This window comes from Enhydra lutris, unplaced genomic scaffold (assembly GCF_002288905.1).
Source record: "Enhydra lutris kenyoni isolate GAN:26980312 unplaced genomic scaffold, ASM228890v2 scaffoldscaffold27, whole genome shotgun sequence".
Classification (NCBI taxonomy): domain Eukaryota; kingdom Metazoa; phylum Chordata; class Mammalia; order Carnivora; family Mustelidae; genus Enhydra; species Enhydra lutris.
Window position 1 is genome coordinate 5,230,144 of NW_019154111.1, and position 21,556 is coordinate 5,251,699.

Below are 21,556 nucleotides of genomic sequence, written 5' to 3' on the forward strand. Positions count from 1 at the left end.
ATTTCCTCATCTGCAAAATAGGTATGACAACAGCTCTCACTCACTGGGTTGCTCAAAAGAGTAAATGATTTTTATGCATAAAACACCCAGAACAGATTTTGGTCCATAAGTAGGGTCAGTATCCCATTTGCTGTAATAGTATTTCTTCCTCGATGTGTAAAGAACTCAATCTCCCCAAGACTGAGATAAAATTCTCTTATGTGTAAAAGGGGGATATTTATATTTATATCATAGGGTTTTTGTTAGAATTAAACGATAGTACATTTAAAGAGCTTAGTGTGTGTCTGGTACTTAATTTTAAGTTTATTGGATTTGGCTGGGTCTACAGTGTGCTGGTAAATGGGTCCTAACCATGTTGAGTGATCCCGTAGGGACTGGGCAAGCAAAGGGAAAAGCAGAGGCTGGAGGGCAGGCCTGGTGCTGCTGAAATGCCAGGCAGATGGGGGAGGTAGAGAAGATGCCTCTGGTGTCTGGGCAGCCTTCTTGGTGGTTGGCTGGTTGGCAGCTGCTCAGGACATTGTAAAGAGAGAATCCGTGAGATATGGTTCCTGCCTGTATGTGTACCTGGGGTAGGGGCAGGATACATTTGCACTGAGGCTGTGCCCAGGAGGGCTTTGAGCCCTTAACAGAAGCAAAGTAGTTCGGAGGAGGAAGTTATTGTAGGAGGGAGAATGAGATGACCCTCCTGGCTCTGTTACCTTTGAGGTGCCGTATAGCAAACCCTTAGGACATATCTAGCAGGGGGCCTGGGGATGTGTCTGGAGTTGAGGAGGGGTTAGGAGTGAGAGCAAAGACTTGAACCATTTACATTGGAGGGGAAGTGGAGACCATGGGGCCATTAGCTAGCATGGAAACCTGACCAGCCCCCGAGCCCCCCTCTGAGTGCTTGCTCTGTGTCAGTCTTGTTAGGAGGACAGGGACATGTGTCCTTCTCTTTGCAAGCCTGGCGACTCTGTTTAAACAGGGACTGTGGAAAAGGCAGGGACCGTGTCTTGTCCATAGTGTTAATACATACTGGCTATAAGAGCGGCTTCTTGAGATGGACCCAGGAAAGTGCTTTGTAATGTGAAGCACTACATTCACAGTAAAAGGTGGTGTCACCAAGAAGGGATCGGATACATTCATGGGCCAGAAATCTCCACCACTAAGAAGTGGACCTGAGGCAAGTGTGAGAGCTCCCCACAATGTGTCAGAATGTCTTTTCCCTTAGGAGGAAAACTCATGGGGGATTTTCTTTCTTCTGGCCACTGGATATTCACTAACGGCACTGACGGCTGTGACATATTTGTCATTAGAGTTGCATTGATGAGGGGTTTCTTCTTTTTCCTTTTTTGAGTCTAAAATGCATGCGTTGAATGGGATCGAAATTTGAAAATGTGGTCCCTACAGTGACTTCCTCAGGAGAAGTCCTGCTGTCGCCCCTGAGAGAACTTCCAGACTCTGGTCTCATGCATTTCGTGTCGTGTTTCCCGTCCAGATTTGGAACTTGGCTTCAAACAAACTAACATTCTTGAACTCCTACAAAATGAAGATGTCGGTTATCCTGGGAATTGTCCAGATGGTTTTTGGTGTCATTCTCAGCCTTTCCAATCACATGTAAGTCTTCATGATTGACTGACTGCCTGTGGGTCTGGCCCTGGCGTTGAGGAGCAGTGACAGAGCCACCTGTGTGGCCCCACGTCCCTTTGTGCAAGAGTTTCCTTCTTCCTATGGGGAATGCTTTGCCACATGTCTTGGCTTGAGCCAGGACAAGCTGGTTTGGCCGAAGTGGGACCTTTGTTTCTCCTGAGCTGGGTCACTCTAGTAGGAGGGCACTTTTCACCTCTGAAATACTTGAGGGTCCAGAAACGGACTGGCAAGCCCATACCGCCTTGTGTCCCCCAACCTGAAAGGCCTCGGTCACTGCCATTTCCAGGATTAGCTCCCACCAGGAGGCAAACGGAGACATAAGTACCTTTGGGCCAACCTGCCCTCAGATTCTCAGTACTCTACGATGTCGTTTCTTCCAAATGGCAGCAGCTTCTTGCCTGGGCTGTCTCGGAATACTTCTCAAACCTATTTTTCTAAAGGCGTTAATGTATGAAAACATGGAAAGTGGTCGATTACACATGAACTCTTAAGCTTCCCCTCGGAAGGGACCCAGACCGCTTCTGTTCCATTGGCCAGAGCCAGCCCCATGGTGCCCTCTGACCTGAAAGCTCACACCAGTGCAGATCTACTCGAAAAGTCAGATATAGTTCATGAGTCAACTAGTGACAATTAGTGACTAGTGACCCTGGTACCATTGCCTCCCTGAAAGGGCCGTGAGAATTAAATGAGAGATGATCCCGGAAAGTATTTTCTAGAGCAGTCTGTCCTTTGTTTCATTGTGTGTCAGGCTGACCTCAATGATGCAGGAATCCTGTTTTATCGCGAGATCTCCCTTTTCCCTCAGAGAAGTCTTGCAATTAGCAAAGGGAGTGGGGGCCCTTTCTGACATTTTAACTTGCGGCCCCTCAATTTCGCTTTGTGGGATTCTCTCTGTATCTTAGAGCATGAGTTGACAAACTTTTTCTGTAGAGGGACAGAGAATAAATATTTTAGGCTCTGGAGGCCAGACTGTCTCTGTCACAACTACCCAATGCTGATGTTGGAGCATGAAAGCTGCCACAGACAATCTGTCAATAGATGAGTGGGTCTATGTCCTAATAAAACTTTAGTAGGGAACACGGAAATTTTAATTGCATATAATTTTTGCATATCATTATCACAAACCATTCTTTTCAGTTTTTCTGTCAAACATTGAAAAATGTAGAAATCATTTTCAACTTGTGTGTGGTTTAAAAACAGGTCGGTGATGGGCTCAGTTTGGCCCTTAAACCTTAGCTCTCCAACCCCTGTCTTAGGAGAAAAAGCTTCGTAGTCATCCTTCTATATCTTTGTGCCCATGGATGTGTTGATACGAGCTAGATGTGCAGGTGAAGTTGTGGTCAAACCACCAGCTCTCCCTGCAGACCTGCCCTTTGCTTCGGACTCTACCTTCCAGACCCTGGTTCTCTTGAATCCTTCCTTCCTCTTTTTTCCATCCCTGCATCATTGCTGCTTGCTTGGGGAGTCAATGCGGTGTGTGAAAATGAACATTTCGTGCTTCAGGACAAATGATTAGCTCTTGATGTTCACTCATTGTTCCATCTCTCCTGTGTGTTTTCCACCCGCAGATACTTCAGAAGAACGCTCAACATAGTTCTGCAGTTTGTTCCTGAGATGATTTTTATCCTGTGTCTGTTCGGATACTTGGTTTTCATGATCATTTTCAAGTGGTGCCACTTTGACGTCCGCACGTCCCAGCGCGCCCCCAGCATCCTCATCCACTTCATCAACATGTTTCTGTTTAACTACGACGACCCTTCCAATGCTCCCCTGTACAAACATCAGGTATCGATGCGTTTTTGTTTTTCTTTCACGCTCTTGAGGATGTCACGTCCATCTCCTACTCTTTTTTGTTTTGTTTTGTTTTATTTATTTATTTGACAGAGAGATCACAAGTAGGCAGAGAGGCAGGCAGAGAAAGAGGGGAAAGCAGGTTCCCCGCTGAGCAGAGAGCCTGATATGGGGCTCGATCCCAGGACCCTGGGATCACGACCTGAGCGGAAGGCAGAGGCTTTAACCCACTGAGCCACCCAGGCGCCCCCATCTCCTACTCTTGAGTATTGCAGAAAGTAGTTGTTTACAAGACTGAGCCATCTCAGCAACCACTCAAGGCTGTTAGGTTTTTTACATTTCAGAAGGTGTTTATGAGAGCGGGTGAACATACAGGTGCTTAGGGCAACATGGCGGTGCGGTGTCTAGCCGCTCCTATTTGGGTGACATGGGACAGGTTATTTCTGTGCCATTGAAGATTGGCTTGCCCATCATTTGCAGCGAAAGAAAAAAAAAAACCCAGTCCTTCAAATTCATTAGCCTGAAACTACAAATGGTCTAAACGGGGCCTCAAGATGTAATACTGTTTTATTTTAAACATAAGCGCTAGGGTGGACAAGAAAGACAACTGGAGAGTCAAGAAGAGGAGTCCCTCTGTTCATGTGCGCAGGGGCTCCCGGGAAACCAAGACCCAAACTCACGCTCTCTTGTGAGCTTCCATGGCTGATTCGATGTCCCTTCTCTTTCTTTCTTTTGGTTCTTCTTCTGTGAACCATCCCTCCCAACACCTGGACTGTATTGCCGTGTCTTTTTCTTCCACTTCTAGCAATTTGTCACCAACTTAGCAAGTCAGCCTCATTACCAACTTGATATTTTATTTTAAAAGAGCATAAATGCTGCATGGGAGCTGGAGACAGAAACCAGGCAATGAGTGACTTTCAGTAACACAAGTAGTTTTCCTCTCGCCTCTCCCGGTGACTAACTTGATAATACTGTGTGAACATAGATTGTCACTACTTGTATCTCCTGAGTCCTGGTGGCTGTTTTCCCAATGTGACCCTCTGCTGCTCCTTTCACTTGCCAGTGGCTGCTCACCCTGGATGTCCTCAAGGAAGACATGCTCTGTCCCTCCTGTGGCCACGCGTGGCCTCTTGTGTTTGAGTCCTAGTTGTATTCTCCTGCTTTATGGGAACAGCAAACAACAAGAAGAGAAAAGGCCTTGTGGAAGGGCATTTTTTATGAAAAATAAAGATAATTCAGATTTTAGATAAGAATCAGAGAAGACCTACACCGCTGAAAGCTCTTTTGAGGTGGCCTACTTTACTATTGTAATGTTTTTGTTATACCTCAGTGAATGGTATACGAACCACCCCAGACTGTGAACACTAAATGAACCTATTTGGAAGGTTGGTTTACTCAGTGCTGGAGTCTGAATGAAAGTTTCCTTGGATTTCCCAAACAAGTCTTCTCTTTTAGGCAAAGGACTCAGACTCACTAACTATTTTATGCGCTAACTTCCTTCATAAAGACTGAAGTCCTCATCTGGTCTGGAATGTGCACTGAATTTGGCACAGTGAATGGTTTTTCCAGCTTTTTTTCTCCTTCAAAAGCCTTATTGGGAACTGGCCAGTTTTCCTGCGCCCTATTTTGAAGATGAATTATCATGACACTGTTTGGAGTTTCCATAACCTCATTTTGGGGCCATGAAGCTGGAAGAGACAATGGAAGTGGATAACCCAGACCCTTCCCAACACTGCAGTGGCCATCTTGGTGCCATGTTTGAATATCAAAGAAGAAGAGCAACAGATAAATACAAATTTTCAGTTACTGTGTACATCATGAGGTAGAAAACCTTTTCTAAAGATGAACAGATGGTGATGAGGTAGCTTCATGCACAGGAACTGGCAAGCGTGACGTGTGTTTCTGAGGCTCCCCTCCATCTTCTGAGCATTTCTGAGGGAAGGAGGATAGAAGACTGAGCAGATAAGATGTCCCCACTGTTAGCAGGGTGAATCTTGTCACGACTAGCATTAAAATCGTTCCCTGGCGTTCACTGAGAGCTTGGCCAGAACAGTAGAAGAAAAGTGAAAGCCTAACGTTTTTCCTCCCCGCCTTGAGCACCAGCGACCACACCTTTCTGGTAGCTCCCCGGGCTTCCTGGTTCTTTGACAACAGCAGCTCTGGGTCACTCCTGTAGGCTGGTGACTAGGGGGTGTATAACAAGAGGTGGGGACATGAAGACATGAAAGGAAATGTGTAGCAGGATGATAAGGTGAGATGAATTCAAGGTTTCGACAGAAGCATCAAGACCATGGCTGCCTCAGCCCAGGGGGAGCTGTGAGGGAGACAGGCAGGGAGAGCTCAACATGGCTACCCCAGAGCCCGGTGGGTGACTCACCCATAGTGAGAGTGAGAGGAAGGTTTTTTTTTCTTTTTGAGAGGAAGTTTTTTTGTTTGTTTTGTTTTTCTTTTGAAAGATAGAGAGCACCAGAGCACAGATAATTATCTAGTCCTGGGAATATATGATTGCTAATTGAGATCATCTTTGTGACTTAAAGTGACCCAAGGACTTTTAACTACTACAGAGTGACCAGTGAAGTCATGGGGCCTGCCACACTTCTCATGCAGGGCCAGGGGCTAACTATTCCCGCGGGACAAGGGATAAATAAAGTTACCTTTATAATGTGCCTCATGAGTACTTCTTGTTCACATATGGGGTGGGTGGATAGCAAGGGGGGTACTCAAAGAGTAAGGAGTAAGACAGTGAGTTTCCAGTGCCCACCCTGGATTGACGCTGGGCACCACTGGACTTCAATGGGAATATTCCAAAACATAAAGGTGAATGGATACACTGACATGCTTTCACTCTCTCAAAATAAAGTACAACTAAAATGATCCATATTTATGATATTTATCATATAAGTTATGCTGTGAGATCACCTTGAAATGATGGGATCTTACCATTCTGATCTTACAGCAAGAAGTCCAGAGTTTCTTTGTTATTATGGCTTTGATTTCTGTCCCATGGATGCTCCTGATTAAGCCGTTTATTCTTAGAGCCAATCATCGAAAATCGCTGGTAAGTGCCTACTTGTTGCCATGCCCTCACTGTGGGTAGGAGCGTGCGTTCCTTGAAAATAGAAGTTTGCACTTTCAACAGAGTGCTGGGCTTGGAGGGCCTTCTGATTTCCAGAACAATGCTCTATGAAGGGCAAACACATTTAAATCTTACATTTTGCAAACTTTGCTCAGGGTATGTGTGTACGCCAAGTCTCCTGGTAGCTAATGACTTAGAGTCTGAACATGGTTGTGTGACTAGTTGAAAATAAAAGTATTCTACTATAGTATGAGCTTGTTGATGAGTATTGAAAGCTGTTTTTATCAGATTTTTCAGTTGTGAGCTTTTACTATATCATGGTAGAGTGTGCGAGTACAGGAGGGAAGAAATACAAATAAGCCAGCTTCCGTTTACTAGTGATTTTTTCCCTTTTGCCAAATAGCCCATTCAGTCGGTTTCCTCCTTTTGTCTGAACTGCTCCTGAGCCTCGCGTTTACTCGGGGAGTGAAGAAGAGTTTGCTATCAGTCTAAATCAAATAGGATTTGGGAAGATTGACCTCCCAGGGCACATCAGAATCTAGAAATCCACACGAGCGTGGTTTGAGATGATCAGTCTCGCGCTCTGTATGTACATCAGTGCAAAAGAGTAAGTGGAATGTGCTGAGATCACACATGTTTTAAGTGGTTGTAGATATTTTCAGATAAATACTTCCTTTTCTCAAATCTGGGGGATACTGACCTGGCTGAGTCAGGGAGCGGGAGCTGAGGCTGGAGTACCAGAGATCCGTCCCTAGGTGGCGCCCTCTTTCTACATCACCTGCTTCTCTTCTAGCTGTGTGGACTCCGTTAGGAAGCTTGTCTGATAAACAGTGTTCAAGCCGGAGATGAATTAGAAAAAAGACGAAGCCAAGAATGCTTGTTTATTGTTTGGTTAATTGGTGAGAGACCCAGCTGATAAAGGGCGGCGGAGGTGGAAGGTGGTCTAGAGGTGACCAAGTATTTCAAAGGAAGGTGGCAAAGAGCTGTTCGCCGACATAGATGCCACTCTCTTTTCTAGAAACTCACCCCGTCCATAAATGCAGTGAGCTTAAGTCCATAAGCCCGTAAGTGAGCAGCTGACTCCCGCGACTCCTGCCTTGCTCTTTGCTCCACAGAAGGTATAAACAGTTGCTGATCTCAGTGTAGTTGTTTTCTCCCTTTTCCCCACGATGACTTACCCAATAGGGAATGGAGTCAGAGAAGGTTTTCTTAGTCTGCCGTCTTGGATGATACCCCCTAACTCGACTCTGGGTAGCAGGAGTTCCCCGAGATGGCGTGGAGGTCTGTCTCCTTGGGATCTCCTCGGAATGCATAGCTGTTGGTTGGTCTTTTTGGCTGCTGATTAGGACCCTGGTGGTCATTTTTTCATGTTAGAAACATTTCTACCGCCTACATCCAAGAGATGATTCCATAATTCCATCATCTGGCCCCCCTCCCAGTTCCCTCTATGAAACTTTAAGGAAACCCAGCATGGAGAGATTCTAAACCAATTGTTCCGCTGGGCCTCAGGGATATGGGCAGGGGTCCCCTGTATTCAGGCTCCTCTATAACCCTATCACCCAGGATCCCTGCATTTGGAAACTCCTGCACTAGCGGGTCGCCTGTGCTATGGCCCCTGTGGCATATACCCCACAGCCAGCCCGTGAGTGCACACCTTCCTCCCTGGACAGCCCGGCCTTCCACATTCTGTCTCCCATTCTACTTGCCCTCCTGGACCCAGGTCTCCTTCCTCGCCCATATCTCAAGTCACAGTGATGTAGCTTAGCATTTCTACTCAATGTCTTTACATTTACATGTGCCTTTCATGCTAAACTTTATTTTATGTTTAAAAAGATTTTATTTATTGATTTGGAGGGGGGCATGTACAGGTGGGAGGGGCAGAGGGAGAGGGAGAAGCAGACTTCCCGTTGAGCAGGGAACCTGAAGTGGGACCTGATCCCAGGACCCCGGGATCATGACCTGAGCTGAAGGCAGATGCTTCCCCAACTGAGCCAGCTAGGAACGCTAGCTCCGTTTGTTCTTAAATGTTATGTAAAGGGGGTCATACACATGCCCTCTTCTGGATCTGGCTTCCTTCGTCCGGTGTCACATTCCAGAGATATGTATGGACATGCGCTTGTGTGTAATTACTATATGGTATTACCGTGTATGAATATACCACAATATGTCTATCCATTTGCTCACTGATAGTTATTTAACTTGTTCTAGTTTCATTATATATTGATTTATTTTGTTTTTTTTTTTTTAAATATTTTATTTATTTATTTGACATAGAGAAGCAAGAGCGAGCACAGGCAGACAGAGTGATAGGTAGAGGCTGAGGGAGAAGCAGGCTCCCTGCCAAGCAAGGAGCCCGATGTGGGACTCGATCCCAGGATGCTGGGATCATGACCTGAGCCGAAGGCAGCCGCTTAACCAACTGAGCCACCCAGGCGTCCTGACTAGAACATATCTTATTTAGGGGTCCATGGGCTTGATTTATAACTCTTAAATATTTAATTATATGGCATGTGGACTTCCATTTTTACCTTTGCCTAAGGCTCTGCACATATTAGATTGTAGACCCACTAAAGAAAGGAAGGTAAATGGGGCACCTGGGTGGCTCAGTGGGTTAAAGCCTCTGCGTTCAGCTCAGGTCATGATCCCAGGGTCCTGGGATCAAGCCCGGCATCGGGCTCTCTGCTCAGCAGGGAGTCTGCTTCCTCCTCTCTCTCTCTGCCTGCCTCTCTGCCTGCTTGTGATATCTGTCAAATAAATAAATAAAATCTTAAAAAAAAAAAGAAAGAAAGGTAAAAATACCTTAATGCCTAATTTGCAATACTCCACCCATAAAATCATTCTAGGAAACACTTTGGACATGGAGCATTAAGTTTCACAGTGACTGGGTGGCTCAGTTGTTGAACGTCCAACTCTTGGTTTTGGCTCAGGTCAGGATCTCAGGGTCATGAGATTGAGCCCTATGTTAGGCTCTGCCCTGAGAGTGGAGCCTGCTTCCCCCTTCTGAGCCAGCCCTCTTCTCCTACTCTAAAATAAACAAACAAACAAACTCAAGGATAAAACTAGGCCAAATTCCATGCTGATCACACCTAGATTTTTTGCCTTTGAATTTTTTTCTTAGCTATTTTTATAAAGTGATGTTTTTATTTTTAAAAAAGGATATTAGTGTTGAAAAAGTACTTATGTTAGTCCTTTTGGACCGCTGGAACAAACTTCCACAGGCTGGGTGACTTCTGAACAACTAACTGATTGTTCAGGTCTGGAGGCTTCGAAGTCCAAGATCAAAGGCTCCAGTATGTTCACCATTGTGAGGCCCTCCACTGCCTGGTTCTTAGCTGCCACCTGCTCGCTGTGTCCTTACATGGTGGAAGGGGCAGGGGAGTTGCATGGGGAGTCCTTTATAAAGTCACTAACCCATTCATGAAGGCTCTACTCTCATGACCTAAGTACCCCACTTTTGACTACTATCCTCTTTGGGGGTTAGGATTTCAATATAAGAACTAGCGGAGATACAAACATTCAGACTGTAGCAGTCATTAATCTCTCTTAATTAATTTTGCCTATAGAAATCTAGCTGCTCAGGTCACAAGGTACAATAATTTTATGATAGCGTATATATATATATATATTAACAATAAAAGCTACTCTTGAACATGCACTGGTTTACTGTAAAGATGGATTAATTTGGCACATTCTGGAGCACCATAGAGAAAAACATGTGTTCTGGAATCAGACTGTCTGGGTTTGAATCCTGGCTCTGCCACTAACTAGCCTTACAAGCTGTGTGACCTCGGGTGCATTTCTTAACCTTCCTATGCTGTGGTTTTCTTCTCTGTAGAACCAGCTGATAACTGTGTTTACATGAAAAGATTGTCACAAAGCCTAAACGAGGTGATACAGAGAGAGTTTAGAATGGTGTCTGGTCCACAGTTAATATTTAATGACAGCCTTTAGTTTATGTAGAATAAATTGTAATTCTGATTCTAAGGGTGAATTTAGTGCTTCACTTCCTTGCTTGCTGATAGCTGCAGGCCTCCATGGTCCAAGAAGAAGCCACAGAGGACCCTGAAGGTGACCACGCCAGTCCTTCTGTGAGTGCTGGCCGGAGGGCTTCTGCAGGTGCCCATGGGGGTCAGGATGACCACGAAGAAGAGGTATGTGGGGCTCAATAGTTGACAAAGACTTCCCAGTTAGCGCAGAGTCTAGATGAGGGATCTCATCAAGGATGATTGCAAAATATTTAAAATTGGGCATGGCCACCAGTCGGGCGTGGCCACCAGTAGGATGTGGCTACCAGTAGGGCATGGCCACCAGCCCATCAGAAAGGACTTGGGCAGTGGAGCTGGGAAGGTTGGGAGGACCATGCTGGTGGCAGCCCTGTAGTCTCAGAGTTGTGGGAAGTTGGGGAGGTCGCAAGGGAGGGGGGGTGCCTATAATATCAGAACAATAGCTCCTGGGGTGCCTGGGGGGGTGCTCCGTCAGTTAAGTGTCCAACTCTTGATTTTAGCTCAGGTCATGAGAGCTTCTCTCCCTCTGCCCCATCTCTTGCTCACTCTGTCTCTCTAAAATAAACAAACCTTTAAAAAAGAAAAGAAAAGAAAGAACAACAGCTCCTCACCAACCAATCTAGGAGTGTTTTAACATTATAACCCAGGTGCTGCTGTCTCTGTGAGTGTGAGGTGTCAGCCTCCAGATCTATTGGCATAGGAGGTCGTCCATGTTCGTGAGACCTCCTTGTCTCCGAACCGTGCCCCTGGCAGGTGGCTACATTTATTATGAGCCGTCCAATCAGCGCCCCTCAACCCACGAGATCTGAGCCCAAATCTGGCCCTATTGTTGAAGTCAAAGGCGGGTTATTTCTTCCCAGCCCGCCTCCTGGACACGAGCATGCCCTGCCACCATCCCCTCTTTGTTCTCCTGTCCCCACCCTGGCTCTGCTGGGACTTCGCTGACCTATCTTTGTAACATTATCTGCCTGCCTGTGAATTCAGGAATTGTTTCATTCCCCCTCCCTCCCTGCCCATTTCTGTTCAAGGACAGCCACTCCCCCTCAGGAATGTGCCACATTTTCCCCGATGAAGCAGGTGGCTGTTTTTATCCCAACCCTGAAGCACCCGTAAGCCTCAAGTGGGTGGGGTTTTAACAGGAGTTCTGTTCTAATCCTGGGATGGGGACAGGGCCACTGTGAAGCCTGAGGGAGGCTAGAGGGAGCTCCCTTTGTGGTGTTAATGACTAATAATAATAATAATAATACTCATTTAAACTAATGGATGGTCAATCAGAATTAATGAAGAATCTGGATCAAATGTTTCCAACAAGATTCCAGGTACAGAGAGTAACCCATATTAGGGGTTATTAATATTACTAAGTCTGTCAGACATGCTGGGATGTTCTAGAATCCAGACCACACATTGTCTGACTCATCCGGTCCCAGCGTGTCCAGTATAGCCTCTCTCCTCTTTCTCCTGCTCTCAGGATCTGCCCAGTCAGGGTTCCCCTCCTGCTTCTGTAGTGAATGAGCTGTCTTTGTTTGGGCGACTTCAGGCACCATTCGTAGGTTCCTTCCCCCAAGTGCAGTCATGCGGGTGGTCTCCGCAAACACGGGCTTGATGACATTGTCCCCTCAAAGTCCTCTCTGACCTCTCTCCACACCAGGTGTTGGCCAAACTCAGGGTTAAGGACACATTCTCCAGACTGCCAAGTCCTCGCAAGACTTCCCACACTAGCCACAGGTTTGGGGATCTCCAGGACCACCCAACCCTCTCTTCAGACCAGTCAGTTACAAACTCAGTGTCCCTCATATTTCCTCAGGGCCAATAATTTGTAGAACGACTTAGAGAGCTCAGTAAAGTGTGAGCCTTACAACTGGAGTTTTACTGCAGCACAAATATAGAAATCAGAAGGGGAAAAGGCACGTAGGCAGAATCCTACACTGGGAAGATCCCAAATTCCAGACTTCTGTGTCCTTAGGGAGGCCTTCCTCTCCCAGCATCGACATGTGGCAACAGGCGCACAGCATTGCCAGCCCGGGAATCTCACCTTAGCTCCAGTGTCCAAAGTTTGATTGGAGTTTCATTCCGTGAGCCTGCAGCCCAGTGGTTGTACTCGGTCTCCAGAGGCCCCCTTCCACCCCCAGAGACTGGACTGGAAACACATGGCTCCATGTCTCAACCTTCCAACCACAGAAATTATCAGATGTGGTCCCAGGGGCTCACCATGAATAACGAAGAAAATTCTTTCACACGGGAGATGTTAGGAGTTCAGTGCTTGCCTCCCAGGAGCCCGGACAAAGCCAGCCCTCTCTTTGGGTGGGGTTAATGCTCCCCTACATATCCCTCCTCTACCTTGACTCTGTCTCTCCACGGTCTCCCTCTCTGTCCATTCCTGCCCTTCGCTTCCTCCCAGCTGTTCTCGTTGCTGAATCAGAGACGTTGATTCCTGTCTTCTCTCAGGTCACCTGACTCAGGTGACCACAGCCCCCATTCCTTCTCGGTATCTCTCCGACCTTGACCACAGCCCTATGACTCCTCTTGGTCTCCTTTTGGAGACTCCTCTCGGACCTTGTCTCTGCATCATCAGTTTCATTCTTTCTCACCTCCCAATGAAGATATGTTGCAAGCTCGGAGCTCTTCTCTCTGTGCTCTTTGCCGTGTGTATCTTTCCAGTTGACTTACCTCCCACTGTCCCTCCTCCCACCGGTGACCTCCTAGGTATCCATTTCCAGCCCAGACTTTTCTTCTCAGCTTGTCCTGCCTCTACCACTGTGTGCTGGAAGATTCTACTTGTATGGCCAGCTGTTGCCTGAAATGCAACACATCTGAATATATCAACTCATCTCCCTCTCCCATTTTCCATTTCTGTCAGGGCCATTCTTTCAGCTCCTCAAACTCAAGAGCCTCGGAACCCTGGGTGATCCCAGCCCCTCCTGGGTGAAAGGCCCTTCTGTGTCCCCACCGTCCTGCTGATTCTTGGCTATTGCACTTTCCACACACACTGTCCCTACTGGACTGTGAGCCACTCGAGGGCTGGGATGGTGCCAGTCGGACTGTTGTCCCCACAGCGACAGAGAGCGTGGAGCCAACAACACATTATCACTGTCTGTGTGCTGTTTCTCCCTCCCCATCCCTGGATTAGGGAGCTAATCAACAAAGAGGCTCTTTTGCTTATGGGCCTTGTCCTTGCTGGTCCATTTTGTCACCAGATTAATTCTCCCTCAGTGCTTCTTTATTACCTCCCTCCCCCCTGGCCACTTTCTACTCAGATGTTTTTTTTATGGTTCCTCATGGGCTCCTGGTTATTTTCTCAACTCTGCCCTTTCCTGGAACTTTCCTCTCCTTTCTACTCCTCACCAAACAAGCTCCACTTCCAGCCAAATTGTTTTCCCCCAGAACTCGCCTTCCCAGTGTTCCCAGCCACCTGCATTTTCCTTACCAGGACTCGTTTCCCTGAGCAGGAATGGTCCTTCTCATCTCTCCTTCCTGATGCCTCCCCCTCCTTCAGCTCCCATCTACATCCCGTGATGCCCTACCAACTGTTCTCTCTTCCTCTCTGGACTTTTTTCAGCTATTCTGGGAGATGTTACTGCACACGTACTATATCTCCGTTTTTGTGCTGCTAATTCTCTTCCTCCAAATACATTAATATTTGTTTTCCTCTAGTTCAGCTGGACGCGATTTACAGTGGAGCCCATGTTTTACTCACCTGTGTACCGTTACTCACCTGTGTACTGTGTACCTTTCATGGAGGGAATTCTTAATGAAAGTAGAATAAAGAACTCTCTCTTTCAGTTCAATTTCGGAGACATCTTTGTGCATCAAGCCATCCACACGATCGAATATTGCCTGGGCTGCATTTCAAACACAGCCTCATACCTCCGGCTCTGGGCCCTCAGCCTGGCTCATGCACGTGAGTGAGTGGACCTCACGGTCACCGTCAGATCGCTCCTGGGAAACAGAATCAAAGTACTTGTTGGCAGAGGTGCCTTCCTGGGTTATTTCTGGTTCTTCTTTCTTAGGAAGATGTGACTCTTCTTCTGTAGGCCTGACTTTATATTTTTAGAGTGGTTACCCTCTATATCGGTTTTCTGTGGCTGCTGTCACGAATTACCCTCTATATCGGTTTTCTGTGGCTGCTGTCATGAATTACCACGAGCTTCGCAGCTTTAAACAATACAAATTTGCTATCTTACAGCTCTGGAATCCTAGAACCAAGGCATCAGCAGAGTTAGGCTCCTTCTAGAAGCTCTAGAAGTTTCCTCTTCTAAGGAGACAGGGCCATAAGGACCTGCATTGTGGCTCCTGAAGCTACCATGTTCTCTAGACCCTTCTGTGTGTTTGCCCTGCAGCCCACTTGCTTGAAATATTCCTCTTTCTCTCTCTCTTTTTTAAGTAGGCTGCATGCCTACCGTGGAGCCCAGTGTGGGGCTTGAATTCATGACCCTGACTGAAATCAAGATCTAAGTTGAGATCAAGTGTCAGATGCTTAACCAACTGAGCTACCCAGTCACTCCTATTCCTCTCTTCTTTAACTTTCTCCTCATCTAGTATCTAATTCTTCCTTTAGAACTCACTCAGATGGCATCACCACCCTTGGAAATCTTCCTCCCTGGTCCCCAGTCTGGAAGGTGCACTTTCCCTGAGTTCTGGGAATGCGCCGTCCTGGCAGTGATTACGATTCTGTTGTAATCAGCCTGTCTCCCTACTAGACTGTGAGCTCTTGGAAAGCAACGTCCCCATCTTCTATCACTGTGTTTCCAGCACTGAGCACAATGTGTGGAACCAAGAAACGAGGCCAAAGTGTGTCCTTGCAGGATAGAAACCAAAGCAATGAAAGTGAGCCTGTTTGTTAATTTATAGCAGAAATGCAAGTGCTTATCATTAGTCTTCACTGCTCTGGCCATGTTCATTTTGCATCATCTCCCACACATACACACGTACACACTTCTGCAGGCACACAGGGAGTTGGATGCATACACGCGGCCTGTAAGCATCTACACACAGACACCCCGAGCCCCCACATGTGTGTACTTGTGCACTGACATGCACCCATGTGAAGAGGTTGTCCAGGGACCCAAAGTGGATCTCTGAGCTTGTGTGATCAGCAGCATTAATGTCAGTCTTTAGGTCCCATCTCAGATGTGGTTTGGAGGGCTCAGGTCACAACTAGATAGGACAGGAGGGTCTCCTCTGGCCAGCCCATGCCCACTTTGACTCCCCAAAAACCATATGGTTCACAGCTGCCTGGCATGGTCCACCCATTGGGTCTTTCTGAAACTTCCTGAGATGTCTAGTTCCCATGGGTGCCTTCTGCTTCATGCTAACGAACTTGCTTAAAGAGGTAGTTCAGTAGAGTGACAACAAATACTGATTCTGTTCTAGTTTCTCTAATACTACTTTGAGCTCAGTAACTCAGGCTGTAGCTTAACCTGTGCGTGCCTTGGCTTTTCTGTGTGGTTCTGGTAGTTTGCCTGCTGTGTTAGTCAGGCTAGGCTAGAATGTGCTGCAGTAACAACAATCTCCAGATCTCAGCACCTTGAAACAGTGGCGATCTACTCGAGCACATCTGTGTCCATTGATGCCAGGTTGAGACCTACATTGAAAGAGGCTGTATTTGGACACATGCTTCAAAAGTCAGGAAAAGTCAGGTGTTACTCCAGCTGAAAGCCAGAGCTCGGGGGCAGGAGAGGGGACACAGTACAGACACAGGTACTCCTCCTTGTGCTCCCACATGTCTTTCTTCTCATCATGTCCCGGTGGCCAGGTGCAAGTGATAGGCCTTGATCTCTCTGGGCCATGCCCCTGTGACCTTTCTTCTGGGTACCCTCAAGTCTCAACCCAATAATGTAATGATAGCTCTCTGCTATCTCTTCTTATAAGAACACTAATCCCATCCTGAGGACCCCACCCTTATGACCTCATCAAACCCTAATGACCTCCCAAAGATCCCTTCTCCAAGTACCATCACTTAGGTAGGTAGGGCTTCAACATATGAATTTTTTGGGGGGAAGGCACAAATATTCAGTCCATATCAAATCATATTGTAAGAATTCTTTTATGTTTCGCTTCTGTGGCATAATGTGATGTTACTGGCATTTATTCATGTTGCTGCTGGGAGCTATAGTTTTCTCCATTATGAGCAAAGCTGCCACAGACCATCTCATCCAGGTGCCCTAGGGCACATGTGCCTGTTTTCCACCCAAGACCCGAGATTCGGGATTCTAGGGTGTGCAGACCCAGGAAAAGAGTATGGAAAGATAACCCTGTGGCTGAGACTCTTTCTCTCGCTCTTCTAGAACTGTCTGAGGTGCTCTGGACCATGGTGATGAACATCGGCCTTCGCCTGCGAGGCTGGGGAGGACTCATTGGGGTCTTCATCATTTTCGCCATATTTGCCGTGCTGACAGTCGCCATCCTTCTGATCATGGAGGGCCTCTCTGCATTTTTGCACGCCCTGCGACTGCACTGGTGAGCACGGCTGCCCCACAGGGACTGCACATGCACTAGAGAGGGGTTGGGGCCCGGGACCTGCCAGCTGGCCTCAGATCCTGACCTCGTTCAGTCACCTGCTGGTGTAATATTACATGACGATGTGTGTGTATTTGTGTGTGTCCCCGTGCAATGCACACGTGTGTAAGTATGTACATGTGTGTACCCACGCGAGTGTGCATCACACATGTGTATATGTGTACACAGGTGTGCACACAGGTATGCGTGTGTATGTGTGTACGTGTGTATGTGTGTGCACATAGGTGTGTGCACATGTGTATATATGTGTGTGTGTGTGTGTGTGTGTGTGTGTATCTGTATATAATGGCTGCCCTATAATAAATGTTAGTTCCCATTTACTCATTCTCTCTTAAATGTTCGTTTGTTGTATTACAACTGGCTTCAAGGTAAGGGACCCCTCCAGCTGCTGGTAAGATGACAGATCTGAGAGAGGCTCTTAGAGGCACGCTGAGCTCACCTGGGACATTTGGCCCATGGTGCTGAGGGCAGGAATCACACCAATGCATAGGCTCTTGACCTCTACAAAGTGCAGACAGACGGAGGGTACCTGGAAGAAGGAAGGTGCTCACGGGACATGCCCTTGACATTCACAGATGTGTCTGCAGACTCTCAGGCATCACTAGGTTTACAAACATGAAAACATTTGTTGAAGTTTCCATTTTTCTTTCAAGTGAAATCTTTGCCAAGAATCTCGAGTGCATGTGCGCACCCATCCATCCCACAGGCCATCTTCAGCTTTCACGGATGCTTTCTCACCCCCTCTATGCCCACTGTTGATAAAGAAAGGTGTTGACACTCCATGTACTGAGAGGACAGAATCACAGCCTCCCCCACAGGTTATAACATCGCCTCTCCCCTTGTCACGGAGGAAATGAACTCTGTGATGTCATCAAGCATAAAGGATGACATGTGATGTCTGTGATAGAAGCCATAAGAACGTTAAAGTCAAGGTTCTGGGTGTTCTTCCCTTTGGCTGCTGGTCTCTAGCTTATGTTTAATCTCACTTTTTCTTGTGCCCCCCGCCCCACACAGGGTGGAGTTCCAGAACAAGTTCTACGTCGGGGCTGGTTACAAATTTTCTCCTTTCTCCTTTAAATGCATCCTGGATGGTCCCGCCGAGGAGTAGCTCCAGGTCTGTGGGCGGCCGTGGCCTCTGGCTTCAGTCTCTGCTGCTGGGAGAGAAGTTCAACTTGTCTTTGCTGTTGGCCTGGCCCAGCAGGTCAATGGGATAATTGTTCTGGGCTCGCTGGAGGCGGGAAGCCATGATCATTTTACTTCCAAGCCTTGGGATCTAATATGACTTCACCATGTCATAGAGGAGGAGCTGACCTCATGTTGGGTGGTAATTGTCAAATCCTAAAACGGGGAGGGCTCCACTGATGTTTTCTTGCAATTTTGTAAGTATGATTCATAAGGAAATAAACTGCTGGGCCATTCCCTTGTTCTCGAAGGTGTCTTTGTGTAAAAGTATCCCACATAATTTAGTACTGATAATTACAGACCACAGCTAAGCAATGGAAGTACACAAACTAATTCCAGAGGATTACGTTTAGTTTAGTCTTTCATTTCCTGGTTCCTCAGATACCTTTTCTCTTTGACTGGGGTTAAGCTTTATAAGATTAGGAACTTTCTCATGAATCCTCCCCACAGGTGGGAAAGAAAGGGTAATGTTCTCTCTCTGGACGTGGGCCATGAGGCTCTCTGCATTGTGACATCCTGTGGAATGAAGGGTGACCACATGACAAACTGGAGGAAGAGATCTGAAGGCTTGAGAAAGTTCTGGAAAACAGCTTGCCAGAAAGGAGACCACCAGACAGGCTTACTCTCTGGGTCTGTGGGCCCTGAAGTCATTTCTAAGGCTCCTGGGTTGGCAGACTCCTGAGAGCCAGTGGCAGAGTAAAACGTGTGTCATCAGCTATTCAGCCTGAGTGACCATTACCCAGGTTAATCATAGTCTCATAGTCTTTATGGTCAATATAGCAGTAGAGTTAAGTATTGTTAACATTGGTATAGCACTTTACAGTTTACAAGGCACTTCCAAAAAAATTATTGATCCATTTTTTTTTTTTTAAAGTAAACTCTGCCCTCAACGTGGGGATCAAACTCACAACCCTGAGATCCAGAGTCACACGCTCTTATGACTGAGCCAGTCAGGCACCCCACAGGGCACTTTCTATGTAATATCTAGTTCTTAAGATTCCAGAAGATCTGAGCAAATCCAAGTTTACCTTTTGGACTGGTCTCTATTTTTCCTGTCCCTCTATGTAGTGGGGTTGGCTGGTGCTCATGGAAATGTCATCGTTCATACCCAAGGAAGTGTCCATGTCCCCTTCTATGTTAATATCATGACTGGTCTAGTACAACTTAGGGCACAACAGTCTGCTCCACAAATATTCAGAGATTAAAGCAAGATGAGCCTAAGAATGAGAGCTGACATCTTTGAGTTCCAACTCTGACGTTGTCATGTGTGTCCTCGGGCAGGAAGTGGGGGGATCTCCACCTTTCTGGGTTGTGGAAGGCTGGTGTCAAGCATGGGCCTGGACCAGGTACTCAGCCAATGACATCACTTAAAGGGAAGAACAGACAAAAGCAGCATGAAAATGTTCATTGTAAGTCTGCAGAAGCCAAGGTCGCTGGGCAGTTTCAAGATTCTCAGCTCACCGTGCACTTCTCATCAACTATCTAAAAATATGCTACGCTTAGATAGATCACCAGCCTTCTTCTGCCCTTTAATTCTAAGCAATGATGGCTTCAAGAAAAGGTTTGAAAGGGCAAAGCTTCCTTCTGCCCCTTGCCTAGACCCCAGATTTTCCAGAAGTCTCCATGGCCTTCCTGAGAACTGTTAGTTTTCTCCAAGGTTTGACAGCCTCCTTCCCTCATGAGAAATGTAATTTCCCCTTTAAAAAGGGATGGGCTGAAGGGCTACAGGAAAGGGGGTGTGACCAGGTTGTCACTCACATGCTCAGGAGACAAGGTTGCTCTTTAAGGAATTCAGTTGGCAGAACTGAGCCAAAGAGGGAGGAGAAGACCTGGGGGCCTGGCTTCTTTAGCAGGTTAGTCCAGAAGCCCCTCCAGGGGCCGCCAGTGGTCTAACTGCTGTGTGAACAAAAGAGCCTGAAACTAGAAAGCTTTCCAAGGGATATACAGAGGTAAGAAACTCCGAAGGGCAACGTGGATCTGGATTTACTTCTCCTGCTTTCAAGTGGAGGTGGCGGGGATGGGGACAGGGTTTGGACCATTCGAACTTGGCTGAAGGCTCATGGACTATGAAAAGTTCACCCCTCTTATTGATGATATTGCAAAACAAATTGCATCATACACACACACAAGCATGATCAGTTTTTAAAAAGCTCTACCATGGCTCAGTTATTTCTGGCTAAAAAATTGAGTATAGCAAAATGCTGTAGAATGAAAAGCCCATTGGTGCTTTACCATCTGTTTTAATGAAGCTTGAAAGCCAGGTGAGCCTTTTGAGTTTCAGAGTAGACTCCCAGCAGTAGGTCAGTTCTTACAGATTCTTTGAAGCTAGGTCATGGGTTGCTTTCCCATTGTAGTTTTTGAGGAACTGAATATGAGAGGTGGGCAACATTCTTCCCCATGTTATTCCTTCTTTTTTTGAGTTGGTCTGACTAATGATCCATCCACCATCCATCCATCCTCTTCTTGAGTTAAATGGGATTTAGAAGGGTTTACAGAGACGGCAGAAGATGACATCTCAGCTTCTCCAACACTCCCTTATAGAGTTAAGGTTACAGTAAGGCTCTATCTGCAATGTTCCTCATACCTATTTCTGTGGAACATTTTGTCCTCCTTTTTGCTTATTTTTTCTGTTTTTTTTTTAAGATTTTATTTATTTATTTATTTGAGAGAGAGAGAGAGAGAGAGGGGCAGTGAGTGCAAGAGAGAATCTGAAGCAGATTCCACGCTGTGCACAGAGCCTCACGTGGGGCTCAATCCCATGACTTCGAGATCACCTGCTGAGCTGAAACCAAGAATTGGACGCTTAACTGATTGAGCCACACAGGTACCCCCATCTTCTTTTTTATGAAAACTTTTTCTTTATGAAACGTTTGGCTGAAATTCTAGAAAATACTAAGAGAATACTCCCCCGTGTGTTAACTTGGCGTTAATATTTGAGAATCTCCCTAATGACTTGGATGTAGGCTCATTTGTAATGCACAGCTGTGAATGCCCAAATCCTGATAATCTCCTATCAACAGCTCTGCAGCCCCGTACCCTACACACCCCACCGAAGACATCCTATTATTTGAAGACCCTATAATAACCGAACAAGGCAGGAATGGGAACTTTCTCTGCTGCAGGTAATTTGTACATGCGTTTCTTCCATCCATTGGCAACAAGCCCTGACACTGCGAACCCACCCGGGCCTTGACCATCTTCAGGGGCGGGACGTTAGAAAGATCAGTGTTACCAGTGGAGAGCATCAATACTGTTCAGTGTCTGGGTGAGGGCTAGGCTTGCTTCTCTGAGTGGAGTTTGAGTGCGGCACACATCACTGATGCCCCTTTCTTCCATAGTTCCTTCATCCCTACGCCCA

The 21,556-nt window shown here is 46.7% G+C and overlaps 1 protein-coding gene across 1 annotated transcript in view; it reads left to right on the plus strand.

Annotated features, from left to right (window-relative positions):
* The window catches only part of LOC111151992 (ATPase H+ transporting V0 subunit a4), a 65,664-nt gene extending 47,540 nt beyond the window's left edge, over positions 1-18,124 (plus strand). The window contains exons 18-24 of the mRNA XM_022510244.1: positions 1,478-1,596; positions 3,198-3,414; positions 6,377-6,478; positions 10,519-10,647; positions 14,281-14,398; positions 16,785-16,956; positions 18,031-18,124. Of these exons, the coding sequence (XP_022365952.1) occupies positions 1,478-1,596; positions 3,198-3,414; positions 6,377-6,478; positions 10,519-10,647; positions 14,281-14,398; positions 16,785-16,956; positions 18,031-18,124 (951 nt within the window). The remainder of the gene's footprint in view (positions 1-1,477; positions 1,597-3,197; positions 3,415-6,376; positions 6,479-10,518; positions 10,648-14,280; positions 14,399-16,784; positions 16,957-18,030) is intronic.
* Positions 18,125-21,556: the final 3,432 nt, after the last annotated feature.